The sequence below is a fragment of the Canis lupus genome, chromosome 1, assembly GCF_048164855.1.
Source record: "Canis lupus baileyi chromosome 1, mCanLup2.hap1, whole genome shotgun sequence".
In the NCBI taxonomy this organism is placed as follows: Eukaryota; Metazoa; Chordata; class Mammalia; order Carnivora; family Canidae; genus Canis; species Canis lupus.
This window is the reverse complement of record NC_132838.1, coordinates 50,627,595-50,643,748: the sequence shown is the minus strand read 5'-3', so window position 1 is coordinate 50,643,748 and position 16,154 is coordinate 50,627,595. Positions and strand designations below refer to the sequence as shown.

The window sequence follows — 16,154 nt, the reverse complement described above, 5'->3', positions numbered from 1 at the left end:
CGGGCGACCTGCCTCCACGCCGGTCCCTGTGTGTGTTGCCAGGCCTGAGCCCTCCCTTGGGCCTCTTCTCAGCTTTACCCTGGACATGGCCATGGGCTTGTCCCAGGGCATGCAGTGCTAGAGAGAGGGGGAGAAAGCACACAAAGCAAAAGAAAAAAAAGCCACAGCCTTTTTGTGATCAGAACTCGGAAGTGGTATCATCACTTGGTCATTATTCTGTCCATGAGTCCAGCCCTCCCCCAGGAAGCAAGGTGGGCTACAAGAGGGCTCAGACCCCAGGAGGTGAGGACCACTGAGGCGGGCACAGAGCCTGCTACCACACCACAGCATTACATCCGCTCTCGGACCTCACATTTGCTGTTAGGAAATATTATTTAGTTAATACATATTAGAGCTCAGCCTGAAAACCGATCGAATTTCTGTTGCATTTCCTCATTCAGGGAGAAGTAGGAGAGTGGTAGAATTATTACCCTAAGCAGAGGCACTCTGATGTTGCTCACAAAGCTCTTAGGATGGTGATGATAGCCATGTATGCATCCTTACAATACTTTTTTTTTTTAAGATTTTATTTATTCATGAGAGACTCACAGAGAGAGGCAGAGACATAGGCAGAGGGAGAAGCAGGCTCCCTGCAGGGAGCCTGATGCAGGACTCGATCCCAGGACCCCAGGATCATGACCTGAGCCGAAGGCAGATGTTCAACCCCTGAGCCACCCAGGCATCCCGCATCTTTGCAACACTTACGCAACAGAAGAGCACTGTGTGTATCTTCTAGAAGACACTGCTGGGCACTATAGAGATAGATACTAAGATGGGTGTGAAAATACCCTCCTTGCCTTCAGTGACTTTATAGTATACAAAAGAGAGGTAAAGAAGGGACATACATACCTCACCACGGGACCCAGGGGGTTGACAGGACCAGTGACATAGGGTTGACCACATTCGCTTAGGGCAGCAGCATGTGGTGGGCAGGGGCGACAGCCAGCGTATTTGACCACAGACCAGTCAGCCCTACAGCACCATCCTGGGGGCCCCTGTCCTTCTGGGTGTCACCCTCAAGGGAGACCATGGGTGATACCTCCCTGCTGTGAGCAAGCGGCCGGGCTCCTGGCTCCTGGGTGGCGCTGACTGGCTCTTCCCCTGGCCTGGCCAGGCGCGCTCGCTGGCCCTCCCACTCACTTCACTGGAAACCAGTCAAGGTCACTGGGGGCTGATTCAGACTCCCTGAAGGTGTGGGCTGCTGCTGCTTTGCGGTGCTCACCTGGGCAGGGGTAGTGGCCCGTACGGCCCTTGGTAAAATGACTGGCAGATGCCATAAAACCCCAGAAAAGCACTGAGGAGTCGAAACTACAACAGGACCCTGACTGCTGGTGGTCCAGTTTGATTTTGCCAGGATGCTTCTGGTCCTTAATGTGAAATACGGTTCTTTCTGTGAAAGGTGACACGTGCCTGAAAACCAGCATGCCTTAAAGTTTAATTATGAAGGGATCACTTTTCTCCCTAAAGGTTGTCTGCAGGAAAAATGTCAATGCGGAATCATTTAGAAAGGCTACAAGGTGATTTCCTACAAACCCCCATCAATTATAACATCCCCCCACCCCCAAATGGTGGGTTTCCTCTCTCTTGTCTTCAAGGTGTAAAACTTAGCAGAAAAGCAGATGCTTTGAAAGATGATCCTATGCCTTCGGTGCTCAGACATCAAGAGCAATTATTTCTTTTCCCCTCTGCTTACTCCAGAAAGTTCTCTCCTAAGGGTGGTGGGGAGAGAGGGATGTGTAGGCAGACAACGTCTTCGAGCTCCACAGACGTGGCTCCTGCATTGACCAGTTGTGTGACCTTGGGGAGGTTATCTGACTTCTCTGAACCTCAGTTAATAATTCCCATTTCGTGGTGTCATAAGGGCTTAATAAATATATAGGGCTTGCTGAATATATGTAGCGGTTTAATGAATATAATAAGTAAAATACCTAGTCTAAGTCCTATGCATGAAGTAGGTGTGCAATGATTCTTAGTTTCCTTGATCTTAATGAGTTTCCCTTCACTGAATATTTTCTCTTTTTTTAAGATTTTATTTATTTATTCATAAGAGACAGAGAGAGAGAGGCAGAGACACAGGCAGAGGGAGAGGCAGGCTCCCCTCAGGGAACCTGATGTGGGACTTGATCCCAGGACCCTGGGATCACGAGCCAAAGGCAGGAGCTCAACCACTGAACCACCCAGGAATCCCTGAATATTTTCTTATTGTGAAAAATAGGATATGTTATGGAAGACAGAAGAGGGAGCAAACATTTTACAAAATGGGATTTAACGAGAGCTAGATCCCCACATGACCAGCATCCCCCATCATGTTTATGCAAGGCAAAGTGTGGTTGTATTCCGTGTATCGTGGTTTCTTCATACATGTTTGTCACGTCCCTGTTGGCTACAGAGAGATGAGAAGTTTTAAGATATGGAGAAGTGTTCTTCTTTTTTGAAGATTTTATTTATTTGAGAGAGAGAGGGAGCATGAGTGGGGAGGGGGGAGCTGCAGAGGGACAGGCAGGGAACCAGATACCGAGCTCGATCACAGGACCCTGGGATCCTGACCTGAGCTGAAGGCAGATCAGCTTAACTCACTGAGCCACCCAGGCGCCCCTAGATGTGAAGGGTTGATGTTTTCCATTAGAGACACCTGCTGGCCTGGTTTATCAGCTCCATTAGGGTGGGTTTGCATCACCCTCAAGGCCACTATCACATGGACGTGTGAGAAACACGCTCCCCCGCCACCCTCAGTGGCTTAATCAGCGTCATCCATATTGCACTCTTGAGCACCCACCACACAGAGTGGGCAGGCTGCCTCCAAGTATTCTCCTGTGGGGCCCCATGCGGGGTCTGGCGTTATAGAGACGAGGAAGCCGAGAGAACAGTGAGCTGGTGCGATCCCCTAGGACTTGGGCAGCGGGCGCATCCCCAGCCAAGGTCGGGAGCTCAGGGGAAGTACAGATGTCCCTTGAGTTCATCACTGAATACATCCCTGGAAATGTTCGTGTACAGTTTATTTTTATTTTTTTAAAAGATTTTATTTATTTATTCATGAGAGACAGAGAGAGAGAGAGAGAGAGAGAGAGAGAAAGAGAGAGAGAGAGAGAGAGAGAGGCAGAGACACAGGCAGAGGGAGAAGCAGGCCCCATGCAGGGAGCCCGATGTGGGACTCAATCCTGGGTCTCCAGGATCACGCCCTGGTCTGAAGGTGGCGCTAAACCGCCGAACCACCCGGACTGCCTTACACTTTATTTATTTATTTTTTAAAAGATTTATTTATTTATGAGAGAGAGAGAGAGAGAGAGAGAGGCAGAGACACAGGCAGAGGGAGAAGCAGACTCCATGCCGGGAGCCTGACGTGGGACTCGATCCCGGGACTCCAGGACCATGCCCTGGGCCAAAGGCAGGCGCTAAACCGCTGAGCCAACCAGGGATCCCCCTTGCACTTTATTTTTAAAAGTGTAGTGCTGTTAGAACCCCCCAGGGTCTTTTTAATTTTTTAAAAAGATTTTATTTATTTATTTGAGAGAGAGAAAGAGAGCTTAGAAGGAGCAGAGGGAAAGGGACAAGCAGACTCCCTCCCACCCGGGGCTGGATCTCAGGACCCTGATATCATGACCTGAACTGAAATCAAGAGTTGGATCGATGGAACCACCCAGGCGGCCCAGTCTTCTTTTTTATTAGACAGGCTCCTCTGGCAAGGTCTTTCCCAGGCCAGCGTGGGATTACACCAACAGATCGTCAATCCATACTTGCTCCAAGCAGAAGTACCACTGGGCTTCCTCCTCCTCTTCGCCCAACCCTCAGCAGCCCTTCAAAGCCTGTGATGTTCGTCCTGGGAAGCAGCTGTGACCCTGCAGGGCCCAGTGATGCTCCCTGTTTGCCACACCAGTCTGCTGACGTCCCCAGAGCCCTCCCCTGCCCCCATCTCCCTGTGCTTCCCTCACCTGCTAACCAAACACCCGCCACAAGGTGCGGCCGAGCTCCGGTTATCTTCCGCCCTTGCAGGGCCCTGCTCTCCCAGCCCCGGCCCTGCAAGTCCTTCTGCTCTGTCTCTCCATCCACCCTGGGAAGGCCTGGCCATTCAGGATAGAGGCTGGGGGGTGGGGTAGGGCAAGGATCTGCACTCAGGAAGGGGGAGCAGGGCTTTGCACAGGGGGCTCCTCTCTCTCGTCCGTTTATCAGGAGCCCTGATCCTGCGGAGCAGAGTCAAGTGTGCTAAGGGGCCAGCGTTCAAGAGTTTCCTTTGTCCCCAAGTGCCCTTCCGTCCCCACTCCATGTCTGCACTCCGGGCAAAGTCAGGAGAGTTTCGGGTTGGGTGAGGGGAGGGCTGTAGACCTGGGTGGGGGAAGAGGCCGTCAAGGGCCCGAGCGCTGTGAGCCTTGTGCTCCACCTGGACAAACGATCCACGCTCATTTCTAGTCGAAGAGAGATGAATTCGCACAGAGTGCTTTTGTCTCATGTTTGTTTTATGCATTTCCCCCGTGGCTGCGACTAATTGCGGAACAGTGTTCATTTTGTTTTCAGACTCTCTTGAGATTTTCCTGGTAGTGTAAGTCCCCAGCATTTTCTTTTTTAGCATCAGAGAAGGGAGACAGCAAGAGAAAGCAACGAGTATAAGCAGAATTAGGCCACATGTATGTTCCCTTCATTGGCACAAATGGAATCTCACCTTTAGACACGCACACGCGTGCACGTACACCCACACGCCTGGCTCCTTATTTTGAGCTCCAGTCTTAGCTCCTGCCTTTTACTGCAGTGAGAGACTTCCATTTCAGAGACACATTCCAGCCCCATCTTTTCCAGTCTCGGGCCTACCTCCTTTGCCAGAGAGCATGTCTGCTCAACAACTCGCAGAGTTTAGTGGCGGAAGGGAAGGAGAAATTGGGAGCTCCCTGTTTCTCCCGCCCCGCTAGCCTTTGAGCATCTCGAGGCCAGGGGTGATCATCTTCACCTCGCTGTCCCCAGCACCTGGTGGCTCAGTGCCTGGCACAAGAGGTACTTAACAAACACTTGTGGCATGGACAGAACGGCTCCGAGGTTCAAGTCCATGTATCACACATCAAGAAAGAGGCTGAGCTGTTGGCTGACTTGCTAGTCCTCTGCAGTGATGGGGCCTAGCTCACACTCAGGGGAAAATTCAGAGGGTTAATGTTGTGGTCTGCTTTCAAGTTCCATTTAAGATACATCATTCAGGTATTTTATGTATTTAGTGGAAATAAATGACTTTGGGTGAATCCCGATGACCAACTGGTGACCGTACTGGTAAACCTTCAGGAACGGCCATGCGCTTGGAAGCCAGAAAGAGATACTTGTGCAAGCAACGTGTTGACCAGGGACTGTCCCTACTGATTAATATTAGTCCCTAATTGTGTTTTCTGTCGGTGCCTGCAGAGTGGTCAGAGGCGAGAGCCACATAATCTCAGTGTATCTTCAAAGCAGAGACCATGTGGTGCTAGAAAGAACTGCTTTGAAGATGCACTGAGATCCAGTACATTCCAGTGGTCTCACTTGTGTCAGCTCCACAGCCTCCGTGATGAAAAATGAGCAGAATCAGGACTTTCTAGCTTAGGTTTTTCTCCAACATGGCCACCTGCCAACTGATCAGATAAAAATGCTTAGTGTTGATGCTGGGTTTGTAGGATGGTTGGAACTGGTAGGGCATCCTGTTCAGTCACCTTCCCATGACGCCCCTGTGTCTTCTGACCCCTCCAGGTGGCTGGAAGTGCTGAAGGGGTTCATGGGGTGTTGGAGGGTTCATGACATTGGATGTCTCTCTGAGCAACTTGGTGGTCCCCGCTGTGGTTATGGGCTGCTTAGTTAGATGATTGGGCAGCTGTGGTAAGACAGCTCTTTCCCTCACTCTCTCTCTCTCTCTCTCTCTCTCTCTCTCACACACACACACACACACACACACTCCTCTCCACACACACATTCTCTCTCTACATACACACAGACTCACATACATACTCTTTCCACACAGTCTCACACATACTCACTCTCACACGCACACTCTACACACACAGTCTCACATATACTCATTCTTGCACACACACTCTCACAGTCTCTCTAGACAGTCTCACTCACACACACACTCTCCCTCACACAGTCTACACACACAGTCTCACACACACACTCTCTACAAGTCTCTCACTCTCCCTCATACACAGTCTCTACACACACAGTCTCACACACACTCTACACAGTCTCTCTTACATACACTTCTCATGAACATTCATACACACACTCTCTCCTACACTCACACATACACACACACTCTCACATACACTTTCTACAGTCTTTCTCTCACAGTCTCTCTCACAGACACTCCCTCTTTCTCACATGCACTCATACATACTCACACTCTACATATACAGCTGTCTCACACACACTCACTTTCTCTCTCGCAAATCTCTCACACACATACCCACTCTTACACGCACACCTCACACACACACACTCAAAAGTTTCATAAACTTTTAACTGTTGTAGAATGTGATATTATGTCAGCAACTCCCTACAACTACCAGAAATGGCCAGGTCCTTGCAGTTGTTGCTTCCTCACAGGAAGTTGAATTTCCTATGAACATTTTTGATTTTCCAGACATACTAATGTCTAGATGGGCCTGTGGTAAATCTAACTCATCAGTAAATCCTTTCAGATCTACCCTCAAAATAAATCCAGAATAAACGAAATTGATATTGTTTTTATACATTCTTTCCTGAAGAATTTCCTTTCTGTTACCACCCAAGCATGGAAACCTTTGCTTGGCCTGGGAGAGTCATGATACTGATGGCATATTGAGTTTCCTGGAGGACTGTAAGCATTTTTGAGTAGTAAGTTCCTAGTCTCTTGGTCTTAAATGAAGTCCTGTAAATCTCAGCACACTGCCCATCGAGGAGCACTGGAAGACCCAAAACCTTTCATTGTTACCACATGCTAAAGCATGGCGTAGGAAATGGGTTGAATTGAAAGGGATGTTTACCCCCTGTGTTTACTCTGTGGTGGTAATAATAGCTAAATGTTATCGAACACCTGTTGTCAGATATTCATCTCGGCACCTTTGTATATATTTCCAGATGCTATCTAAATCTTTAGAGCAATACTTTGAGATAAGTCTTCCTTTCCTCATAATACAGCTGGGAAAATTGAGGCTTGGAAGGTTAAGTATCTAGACCAAAGTCACACAGCTGGGCCGTGGTAGAGCCTGATCAAAACCAGGACTGATTTCAAAGCTTCTCAAATCCTATTATCCCTGCCAAGGAAAGGAAATCAAGTAAAGTATCTTTGATTTGGAAGGCAAAAGTTTCTACCTGATTATTTAAAAACATTTCTTATATCAAATAAACACAGTTAACATCAAGGGCTAGGCCTAATGATAACATCCAGAACTTTAAAGTTGAAAGATATAATAATTCAACATAAAAACAGATATCTCCTCTGTTCCTTTTGATCGTCATCACCAAATAGGCTGTTTTGATCCAGTCTTACTTATGTTCCAGAAGCAAATGGTTGAAATGTGCTGATGTCAACTACTTCTTAAAAGGGGCATTGTTAGAGGAACACTGCAAAATATTTTGTTGATAAAATACAGGAAAATCTAATAAAATAAAATAAAATAAAAAATCACTTCTGATTCAACCACTCAGCTGTTTTACTTTTTCCATGTAGTCATAATCAGCCTGTAGACTCAACTTTGGTTCCAGACCATTTAAAAATTTAGTATTACATAATAAGCATTTCCCCAGCTATTAAACATTTGTAGGAAACAAATTTTAGTGGCTCTAAATCAAAGGGTGACAAACTTTATAACTGGTGAGATAGTGAATATTTTAGGCTTTGTGGACCATATCACCTCCATCACAACTATTCAGCTCAGCTGGTGCAGCATGAAAGCAGCCATAGGCAATGTATAACTGAAAGAGAGTGGCTGTGTTCCAATAAAACTTTATTTATAAAAACAGGTGGTGGAGCTGCTTTGGCCCACAGGCTACAGTCACGGCTCTGTAGTATCACATTATGCACTGTACGTAAGGTCTGTCGTATATACCATAATTCATTGAGCTCTCTACCATGGGGCATTAGGTGATTTGCAGCACTCTAACACAGTAGGACAGTGATGGACATGTAGACTCTCGAGCTTACCTCTTTGGTCTACACAAAGTTCCGTTTCCTCTTAGCAGCAGGTTATCAAAGGTCAACCACTAAGACCCACTTAGTGGGTCTGGTGGGATAGAGCTATTAAGGAAATACCCCAGAGAGTACTTTCCCCACCAGACATACAGGATTGACCGCATGGGGCCACTCACCTTCCTAGATCCAACAGGTTGCTACCTTACAGTATACAATCCTCTTCTTGGTTACAGAATAGATCATCTTTCAGAATCCCTCTGTGTTGCCACAAAGTATTTTTGGAATGAGTTCAGGAACATTTAGTTTTTGTCAATAGTCCTAACCTACTGAGAAGATAAGTTTAGTTCATTGGTGAGGATTTTCTATCTTGTTTTCATCTCTCAGGCCATGAGTAGCGAGTTAACTGAAGTGCGGATGCAGAGAGCATGAGAACATCCCTGCTGACGAGGTGGAGGCTGAGGGAAGGCAGACAGGGCCTCTCACGACCTGAAACCTGGCAGTGGACACACGCTGAATGGCTTTTAAATGGCTCCTCTGGGCAGAGTGGTGATTCCCAAGGCAATTTGGTTTTGTGTTCTGAGTGACAGGCACTTCCTTCTCATTGATAGCATGAGCAAGCACGAGTCAGGATAATTAGTTCATGCTTTTAGGATTTAAAGTAACCCCATGTTGAAAAGAAAAAAGCTGATTCTAGGAAAGATTTTTACCCATAAAGTGACTCACCCTCTGTCACAGGCTCTCGTCAGCTCAAGATGTACAGAAACTTTGATCCTGGGGCTTTGGCCTTGAAGGCATTCTGCTACCTCAGATGATAGCAAGTCTGTAGCCAGACGTCTCCTGGGTTGGCTCAGAGGCTCCAATGGCCTCAGCAGTTCTAGGTTATTGTCTCAGGGTCACAATGTGATGTCAAAGCCGTGGCACACTCAGCAGCCATGTTCACGGCAGAAAAAGTAGCTGGGCCTCCTGGCCATCTCTCTCCTTGTCATGGAGCAGAATTTCCCAGAAGCCCCAGAATGCATATGCACCATTGCAGACCTCTGAGCCACTGAGCAGAACTGGGTCAGATGCCTGCACTAAGTGAAGGGGGTCCAGGAGACACCAGGCTGGGGTGACGTCACTCATGGTTACCCCCCAGGGCCTGAGCATGTTGCCTTTGAAAAAGAGTGGAGGCTGTAAATGAAAGAGGAGGGGACAATGGCTGTTGGGTAGGCAGCCCTCGGTGTCTGGCCCCGTGCCTCAGTGGGCATTCACGTTCATCATGGACTTTGTCCTGCAGTAGGCAACCTGGCCAAAAGTCTCAGCTTCCCCAGCTATTAGCTGGTGATTTTGAGGAAGTTACTTAATATCTCTGTGCTTCAGTTTGATCATCTATAAAGTGGGGGTATTCCTTTTGATTTCAAATTGAAGAGAATTTCTATAAATGCATAACCTGTGCCTGGCCTGCACGAAGCCCTCCCCTCCAGGGACAGCGAGTTCTTGGACCCACGGGGACTGGCCTGTAGGTCCCCGGGGAGCAGGCCCAGCTTTTATGGCTTGGTTCTCTTCTTCAAGAGAATTGCTTGTTGGGTCTGTGGGAATAACAAAAACAAAACCCATGGACATGGAGACACTTAAGCCCGAAAAGTGTCTGTGCTTTGTCTTTCCCACCGTGGGGGAAGATTATTATTGTTGTTGTTTGGCTTTTGGTGTTTTGTTTGTTTGTTTGTTTGTTTCTTTTAATCTAAATTTCAGTTTGCCAACATATAGCATAACACTTAGTGCTCATCCCATCAAGTGCCCTCCTTAGTGTGTTGTTTTTAACATAAAGGGAGTAAGCGGCTGTTCATGTCTACACAGGTGGGTAAGGTGCTGCGGCCCTGCTCTTTCCCCAGCTACAGCTGCGTGGTTGTTGGCGACGTGATACGCCTCCTAGGTTCAGGGCATAACGAGACAGTTGTTGCCAAGAGCCCTGCAGAGGCTGCCTGCCTGTCCAGGTCACCGGCCCTATCACCCATGCCGCCGATCAATGACAGCTATCTCAACAAGTACCTTGGCCAATTCCGAAATTAGGGTGGAAAAGAGAGAGGCCAACTCACTAGATGAAAAGCAGGTTTTGTGTCTCTCCTGCCCCTTGCAGTGCCCTGGGTCCCTGGTCCTCTCCAGGCAGGTGCAGGCCAGGCGGCCTGGAACAGCGGTTTGGGGCCTGCATGGAGCAGCCCTGGGGGCTGGCCTGTCGGTGGGCCCCACTTTGCCACCCTCCGAGTCAGAGAACCCTCCAGACCCCATTTCCTAGGCTGGGGAAGGAGAACTATGTCTGCCCTACTGGCAGAGCCAAGCGTGGCCGAGGATTGAGTGAGATCTACGGACAAAGTTTGGTGTCACAACTGAGTGACCGGCTTGGAAAATGACACGGGCATCCCAGAGATGCTGAAATGTGCCCCCCAGTCCCCACGTGCCCAGATGCCTGCCCGCCCCCACTGAGGGCCTCCCCCCTCCTCCTCGCCCCACGGACTTAGCACAACCTCGGCCTCCGGTTGACCGGTTTTGGAGGCTCCTGGGGTCAGTGGCTTCTTGCTTCCCTGAGCTCTGGAACCATCCCCTTAGGCCTTTGGAGAGCATATCTGTTCTTTTTCTAGTAACATCTCCAACAGCCGTAAGAAAGGGCCAGTAAACCCTTTTCACAGACGCCCTGGGCCCCCCTCCTCTGTTTCAGGGCTCCAAAGTCCTGGCCAAGAAGGAGCTGGCCTACGTCCCCATCATCGGCTGGATGTGGTACTTCACCGAGATGGTCTTCTGCACGCGCAAGTGGGAACAAGACCGCAAGACCGTCTCGAAGAGCTTGCTGCACCTCCGGGATTACCCTGAGAAGTATTTCGTACGTGAGACCCTGTGCAGCCACGCCCCCACCTGCACTTCCCCAGCCCTGGTGCACGCCCACGTGAGCAGCCTGGCACGCCTCATGCCTGGCCTGCCAACCTGCCCTGCCAACCTGCCCTGCTGTCACATGCTACCCTATCCTTTCCTTTGAGCTGACTGGTCCAGAAATAAATCTTCAGAACACTCTTGTCACACTCACGCTCACTCTGGGTGCTCTTGTCACACACAGGATGACTGTGTCACAGACACACTCAGGATGCTCTTGTCACACACACATGCAGTCTATTGTCACACATTCAGATGCTCTTCTCATGTTCACATACATACTTGGGATGCTCTTGGCACATTCACATGCACGTACTCACACACAGACATACAGAGCCACACAGACGCTCACTCCTCTACTATCCTTAGATGGTAAACTTGTCTCCAAGGCCCCTGTAGACACGGAGAGGAAGGCCAGCCTCTGGGCCCCGCTCTGAGGCCATGGGCAGGTGTAGCTGCCAGGCCATCCCTGCTCTGGCCAGCAGGGCTCCTTGGGGCCCTATGTGAGCGTGGTGTATGGTGGCAGACAGCATGCGACTCAAGGAGTGGGACCAAGGGCCATGTGCGTGACAGCTGCCCCGTTCCTTCCAGTTCCTGATTCACTGTGAGGGCACTCGGTTCACGGAGAAGAAGCACCAGATCAGCATGCAGGTGGCCCAAGCCAAGGGGCTGCCCAGCCTCAAGTACCACCTGCTGCCGCGCACCAAAGGCTTCGCCATCACCGTGAGGAGTTTGAGAAATGTAGGTAAGGAAGATCTCTGTACCCCTGCCCCCTGCAGCAAGGAGACCCACCGGCTCCCCGGTCTGAATAGCTCTCCCCTGGCAGCGCTTCCCAGCTGACCGAGGCTGGTGGCCGGTAGCCAGGGGGGCAAGCGGGGGACAAAGGCTGGTTAGCTAGGATCCAGGCAGCGCTCGCGCGCGCGCTCTCTCTCTCTCTCTCTCTCTCTCTCTCTCACACACACACACACACACAAACACACACACACACTCTCCCCACACGCGCAGGCTGAGCAAACACTGCCCTCTGCTGCTCAGCCCCGGGACAGCAAGGCTGTGCTGACCTTGAGGCATCCCTGGGTTCCCACCTGGGGCCTCTCCTGGGTTCAGCCGGAGCCCACAATCGTCAGCCCAGGGTCTTGTGGTCATTCTGCTTTGCTTGGCACTTCTTGCCCATGTGTTGGCACCAGCTGCCTGCAGCTGATGAACCCTGTGGCCTTGCCGTCCGTGCCAGCTGACCGAGTCAGGAGCCCTGCATTCGGTGGGTGAGAACAGGAAAGCAGCTGCATTTATGAAGTCTCTTGTCAGGGACTCTGTCTGCCTTAATCCTCGGCCCTTCGGTCCAGAAGCCCGGGCTTTGCCTCTCCTTCCCCCCAGGCAGGCCTCCCTCCTCCCAAAGGCCCGCTTTCCTCGTCCGGCCAGAGGAGGCCAGGTGGAGGCCTGAAGGAGGCTGGGAGGAGGCTGGCCCTGGGCTCCGGTGGGCAGGGAGGGGCGGAGCAGGAGGCAGCAGCGAGGTCACACCAATGTCCCCACGTCCCCCAGCGGCCAGGCACCGCCCTGGCGGGAGGCGGGCAGCAGGTCAGACAGCTTCTGTCCGCACGCGATTATCTTTCTTCGGGGCCCCCAGGACACGTCTTCTCTCTCTCTTGTGAGCCGAAGGATCTGAGGGGCGGGCGAGGGGGTTTCCTGCGGCACTGCTGGCCCCCCAGGCCACGTGTAAACCCGCCAGGGCCTCCCCTGGGCCGCAGGGCCCTAAGTGAGCCCGCCGGGTAGCAGGCCCGCAGGGGGAGCCCAGGCCGCAGGTGCGGGGGGAGCACGCCCAAGGGGGGGCCCAGGCCGCAGGTGCTGCAGCAGGTGTGCCGAGCCCAGCCCCGCCTTCTATGCCCCACACCCGTTTCCCACCCCCCGTCCCCACCGCCCGCAGGCTGACCCAGGTCACCTCCTGCCCAGGCATCACCCCGCTAGTCCTCGGCCTCCCATGGGAGCCACACCACTGAGGGGCACCAGCTGTCCGTCTGCAGAGCTGTTGCCCTCGAGACTCACCCCCAAGGCTAGAACCTGCCTGTCCCCGAGCTCGCTGCGGCCCCTGTCCCTCCTGACCCCAGCACGAGATGGAGGTCGCCCACCTGTCGCCCGTCCCTCCTTCCTCCCCCAGACCCCCCCAGACCGCATCTAGCATCCCTCACAGCACAGCAGGGTCAGAGCAGCGGGGACTGACCTGAGCGCGGGCTGCTCCCTTCGCGGGCCTGTGACCCGGGGCGCGCCACCTCGCAGAGCTTCCACGGGGGTAGGGAGGGTTAAATGAGGACATCTGCAGAGGACTCAGCCTGGGCCTGGCACCTAATGTTGGAGGTTGCTGGGAGCCGCCCGCTGAGCCTGCTCGCCTCACCTTCACCCCCTGGTGGGGGTGCCCCCCTTTCCAGAAGGGTTCCGGCCCTGAGAGAGAGCCAGGCTGAACCGGCCAGGCAGGCTGTGCCCCCCTCCCCAGGGATAAGTGCCAGTACACACAGGGCACTTCTCATTTGCCCCCAGTGCCAGCTCGTTACACACGGCATGGCCAGAGCGTGCTTGCCAGTCAAGGATACATTTTTTTTTTTACTTCCAGCTTACGGATGAGGAGGTTGGGGCTTGGAGAGAATCTAAGGAATTCATTCTAAGTGGCTCCACTAGCTCACAGAGGTGGGGGCTCACACCCAGGCTGTCTGGTGGCAGGGGCTGTCGGGGCTCCCCCCGGTCTCAAGGCCTTTGCAGGCAGATGGATGTATGCTGGGCCCTTTTATCACTTCAAGACCCTTCTCTTGGGGGTTGCTCCTATGGAAGAGGAGGGAATTGTGCAAATCATTAGTGTTTAGGCTGCCCTCTGAGGAACCCCCGTGGCTGCCTCCCATTCCTTGATTAACCAAAGTAACCCTGCTCCTGTGTAAAAGCCAGTCTGAAGAAGGTTGGAAACCCACTAAAGCACAGGAGCTCCGTGACCCCTTCTTGCTCTCGGACCCTATGACCCCCCCCACAGCCACACCCCTCCAGCCTGAAGGCCTTTGACTCTCTCCGCCAGCCTCACTCTGCCATGGAGAGTGATACCTGCTCCCACCGGGGAGGACAGCCAGCCTCCAGTCCCAGGACAGAAAGGGGCAGTGGTCTAGGTGGCTGGGAGTTGGGAGCTACCCCCAGGCACTCCTGCGAGCCAGCGGGAGAGACCCTCTCTCAGCCAAGACCCAGGAGCTGCCGGAGGGCCTCCTGCAGACCCCACAGGGCCGTCCAGCAGCAGGTAGAAGGAAATGCACAGAGGTTTTCTGACTGATTTTTGAATCTTGGTTCTTCATATTCCCTACCAGACCAAGATGACCCTCCTGTCATCCTCCCACCCACTTGATTAGTAGTATTGCCCATAGGCAAGCTCTCAGTGAAGTAGCAGGCTCACCATCTCCTGTCCCAGCGTGCCAGGCCCTGCGGGAGGTGCAGACTGGCCAGCTGAGCCAGCATGTGAGGAAGGCTTCGTGGGTCCCCTCTCCAGGGGAACGAGGTTTAGGGGGGCTGAGTGGCATGTCCCCAAGAAGGCCCCACAGTCACCAGGCTGACTTCAAAACTCGTGTTCTTTCTCCTGCCAAGTCCCATCATCCAGACACGGCAGGAATGGCACCTGTCCGCACTCTGGATTCCTGTTCACCCACTGTCCGTTGACACCCTCTGCACCCCTCCCCACCTCCACCCACTGAGCAGGTGTGGGACCCGGGCCAGGCCCTGGGGCTGCAGCTGTGGGTGCTGACATACATACGCAGCATGCTGACAGGTTAACTCACCGCTCGGTAGATGCATTAACATCACACATTCTTCTTTGCTCCTCAGCCATGTTTCAACTGACTCTAGTTCAATTCCCTAAGATGTCTCCAGCACCTTATTCTAGTTTGGGAGCTATCTTATTTTCTAGGGGGAGAAACGCTCGTAAAATGGTTATACTGCCATAAATGTAGACACATCCTTAGGATTTAGGCGGGCTGATCTTATTACTGATGTCTTCTAAACAGTGGTACTCATTTTAGTACTTCTCGATGGGACACTGCAGTATTGCTTTAAGCTGTCCTGACCGCAGTGATAACTCTGTCTCGGTTACTAAGTCATAGAATGCTTTTCTAATTACAAAAGGTGATGTATGTTCCAGGTAGGGTATTTGGACAATATAGAAAAGCATGAAGTAACCCCACCCTCCCGAGATAACCAGCCAGCAAATTTCATTATTGTTTTCCAATGTGTGTATCTACAAAACAAAATTGGGTTCACATGCTATATACTGCTTTGTATTTGTTTTATTTTTTTTATAGTTTCAGCTGTATATGACTGTACACTCAATTTCAGAAATAATGAAAATCCAACACTGTTGGGAGTCCTAAATGGGAAGAAATATCACGCAGATTTATATGTCAGGTAAGTTGGTATCATTTCCTTTCCAAAAGAGAGTGTGCCCATCAAAGTAAATAGATCAAAAATGGCTTAAAGGCATTTATGCCAGGGCAGTCTTTACTATTTTCTTGTCTGCAACCTGTAATGAAACGAACTTCATCGTCTGTATATTAGGAGCTTGAGACACACAGCGCGAATGTCGATGATCAGGAGAAGGTTCCTTTCTTCTCAGCTGCTTTGATTCTCTCTGAACAATTCATACTCATCACAGAGTCAGGTTGGGCAGATGGAAAAGAGTATTTTAGAGTCATTTTGAGACTGAGTGTGAAGAGATTACTTTACTGACCCCTTTTCTTGGAGGACGTGTCTGCTACATACAGATACACACAGAGAAGAACACATATAATTTGTAAGGAGGTCTAGAAACAAATGGAGAACATTTTAGCAGTATCTTACTTATGTGTTACATTCCAAGCTATAACGATTTTATTGAAAACATGTCACAAGATATTAGGCAAAGCAGTTCTCTTGGCCCGTTTATCACCTTGCACCCTGGTCTTCTGTAATGCCATCAAGATGAATGGGAAAAAAAATGGAAAGATGCCATAGACAGCAAAATACAGCAGGGACTCACACATAGAAGCCAGTGTGACAGGGGTAAGTGATGGCTCTGGGTTCTTATGCACTAGGATGTCTTCCCAGA

The 16,154-nt window shown here is 51.0% G+C and overlaps 1 protein-coding gene across 5 annotated transcripts in view; it reads left to right on the top strand.

Annotated features, from left to right (window-relative positions):
- The window catches only part of AGPAT4 (1-acylglycerol-3-phosphate O-acyltransferase 4), a 128,316-nt gene that overhangs the window by 100,238 nt on the left and 11,924 nt on the right, over positions 1–16,154 (top strand). For all 5 annotated transcript variants that reach the window (XM_072830014.1, XM_072830004.1, XM_072830029.1 and 2 more), the window contains 3 exons: positions 10,848–11,009; positions 11,648–11,801; positions 15,373–15,475. In XM_072830014.1, the coding sequence (XP_072686115.1) occupies positions 10,848–11,009; positions 11,648–11,801; positions 15,373–15,475 (419 nt within the window). The remainder of the gene's footprint in view (positions 1–10,847; positions 11,010–11,647; positions 11,802–15,372; positions 15,476–16,154) is intronic.